At 37.8% G+C, this 2,626-nt stretch overlaps 1 protein-coding gene across 1 annotated transcript in view; it reads right to left on the bottom strand.

Moving 5' to 3' along the window:
- Window positions 1–2,626, bottom strand: part of RMND5A (required for meiotic nuclear division 5 homolog A (S. cerevisiae)) — a 64,696-nt gene that overhangs the window by 34,935 nt on the left and 27,135 nt on the right. Inside the window, exon 2 of the mRNA XM_006875860.1 lies at window positions 1,041–1,183. Within this exon, the coding sequence (XP_006875922.1) occupies window positions 1,041–1,183 (143 nt within the window). The remainder of the gene's footprint in view (window positions 1–1,040; window positions 1,184–2,626) is intronic.

Genomic DNA, 2,626 nt, shown 5'->3' on the forward strand with positions numbered 1-2,626 from the left:
AGGAGTCCCTAAAAGTTTACAATGTGAAAAATACTCATAATCAGTCCCCATGGCCAGAGTGGCTGAAACAGTCATTTGTTGTTGTTGTTAAGTGCTGTTGAGTCTGTTCCGACCCATAAAAACACTGTATAGGGTTTCCGAGGAACAGATGGTGAACTTGAACCACCAACTTTGCAGTCATAAGAACCATCATATTATAACCTTGGGCTACTTCCTTTAGACGCTATCAGGGCCATAAACTTGGTCTAGCCTTAACTGCTTGTACATAAGTCACTCAACATAGCAATAGTTGTGGGAATGGCACAGGACCAGGCAGTGCTTTGTTCTGTTGCACAAAGGGTAGCTATGAATCAGAATCCACTCAAAGGTACTTATCAAGTTAACCACTAAGTCAAAGATTGCATATTCAAGAGACGTCACACACACACAAAAAATCTGTCAATAAACAGGATTAGCACTGTTGGCCAGCAACCCACTCATTCACACAGAAGGCAACATTAGACAAAAGCAACCAACATGTCCACAGGAAGATGAGGGTGTAGGGGTGTGACTGAGAGACAGTCACAGCCAGGGAGTTACTCAGAAAGTATGAAAAGTTACTTCTGTTAAAACAAAACAAAAAAACACTCACACATAAAATCCTAAATTACAACCACTGGCTTCAAGTCAATTCCAAGTCATAGAAACCTACAGGAGAAGGTAGAATTGCTTCTTCCAAGGCTGTAAATCTTTACTGACACAAACTGCCTCACCTCCATGACAAACATAGGAGGTTAATATTTGGAAATTCACTCATCATGACCCTAGAGGTTGTAGTCATATAAAAAAGGATAAACAGCATAGCTATATAAAAGAGGTTTTTTTGGTTTGTTTGTTAAATAATAGAAACAGGCAACTTAAGTAGGATTCGCATAGTAAAACCCAACCTGCAAAAGTTATCAAAAGCAAAGGTGAAAGGAACATCACAAAATAATCAGTACTAACATCAGATGAAGGATGATGCTTAAAAAAGATACCAAACGCTTCCTTCAATAACATACCTTGTCAATAGCTTTTCCAACCCGAGAAACACTGCTGTGAATGTCTTTGTGATCCGAAGCCAATTTCTGAACAGTATCCTTTATTCTTTTACAGCACTGTGTCAAAACAAGTGAAAGTGTCCCTGATAATTCTGCATCTTGGCCTATAAAAAAGAAAGATCAGTTACTCACAAAAGCAAACCTAAAGATGACAAGTTTCAAATAGGCTCTTTGGAACATGGAAGAGGAAAGAAAAGTTGAAAGAGAAAAAAATCAGTTATCTTCTTTGAAATCTAGGGCCACATTAATGGATGATGTTTTTCAAGCTGAGTATCAAAGGAGATACTTTAAGTTTTGTTTTGTTTTGTTTTGTTTTTTGAAATTAGCAAATTTTATTATGAAGCAAACTGCTTCTGTAATTACAAAATCCAGTACAGGTCGTGAATAATACTGCCAAGCACTTTTCAGAAATGTAAAAGTGAATAAATTCACTTATTTAACCCAGTTAAAGTAAAAATTATTCCCCATTTCCAAAAGAGAAATGGTTTGATCTAAATGCTTTGTATTTTCATGTAACAAAGAAACAGAAAAATGAACAAAATCCCAAACTTCTTTGGAAGCTATCCTTAGAAAGGGATGCTTATAAGGTTTGTCCTTGGCCGGTATCAAGGAACTTGGATTTGGAGAGGGTTCTCACCACTCTAACTGTACAAATGGCTCACTGTGCCTATACTGTGTGTGCATACAATGTGATTTAATTAATTGTAGTGCCACACCAGGACTATGGTTCTTGAAATTTATAACAGAATCACTCGGAAAAACATACCAGGTAGAAGGGACAAAAAGCCCTTAGTATTATTATAAATATGCCAAGACTATTCAAAGAATAACCAAGAGGCCAATATGCTTAGAATGGCTTTTTGACCAAGTAAACAGTAGTAGAGACAGTTCAAGAGATAATGCAGGTCCTAGTTTGTAGAGCCTTTAAACATTGTGGGAACTTTGGCTCTTACTTTGAAGGGAAGGGAGGTACTGTTCTGAGTAGAAAGGGGGCATGAAACTGATATAACGTTTTAATATGGTTGTGCTAAAGATAGGAATATAAGAACAGAAGCAGGGAGATAAGTCAGGAGGTTGTGGCAGCAATCCAGATGAAATGACAGTGACTCAGCCCAGGGTGGTGGTTTTGAATGTGGTGAGAAATGGTTGGATCCCATATGTATTTTCAACAGGATTTCCTGACTGGATAAGGGGAAGGAGAATAGGTAATAGGTAACTCTAAGGTTTTGGGCCTGAATCAACTAGAGTTCTCTTCAATTAGATGAAAGATAGTAAAGGCTGAGCAGGTATGACAGGGTAAGGGGAGATAGATTTCTGTTTGGGATTTGTTCCATTTGAGCTGTTTAACAATCATTGTTAAGCAATGAATTGTATCCCCCACAATGTATTGGAATCTTAACCCCTATACCTATAATGCAGTGAATGAATTCCCGTTGTTAGATGCCTTCAAGTCAATTCAGGTGCACAACCAATGTGACAGAGCAGAACTGCTATTTATTGGGTTTCTGAGACTGTAATCATTACAGAAACAAACTGCCAGGGTTTTC

The sequence above is a fragment of the Chrysochloris asiatica genome, unplaced genomic scaffold, assembly GCF_000296735.1.
Source record: "Chrysochloris asiatica unplaced genomic scaffold, ChrAsi1.0 scaffold00341, whole genome shotgun sequence".
Classification (NCBI taxonomy): Eukaryota; Metazoa; Chordata; class Mammalia; order Afrosoricida; family Chrysochloridae; genus Chrysochloris; species Chrysochloris asiatica.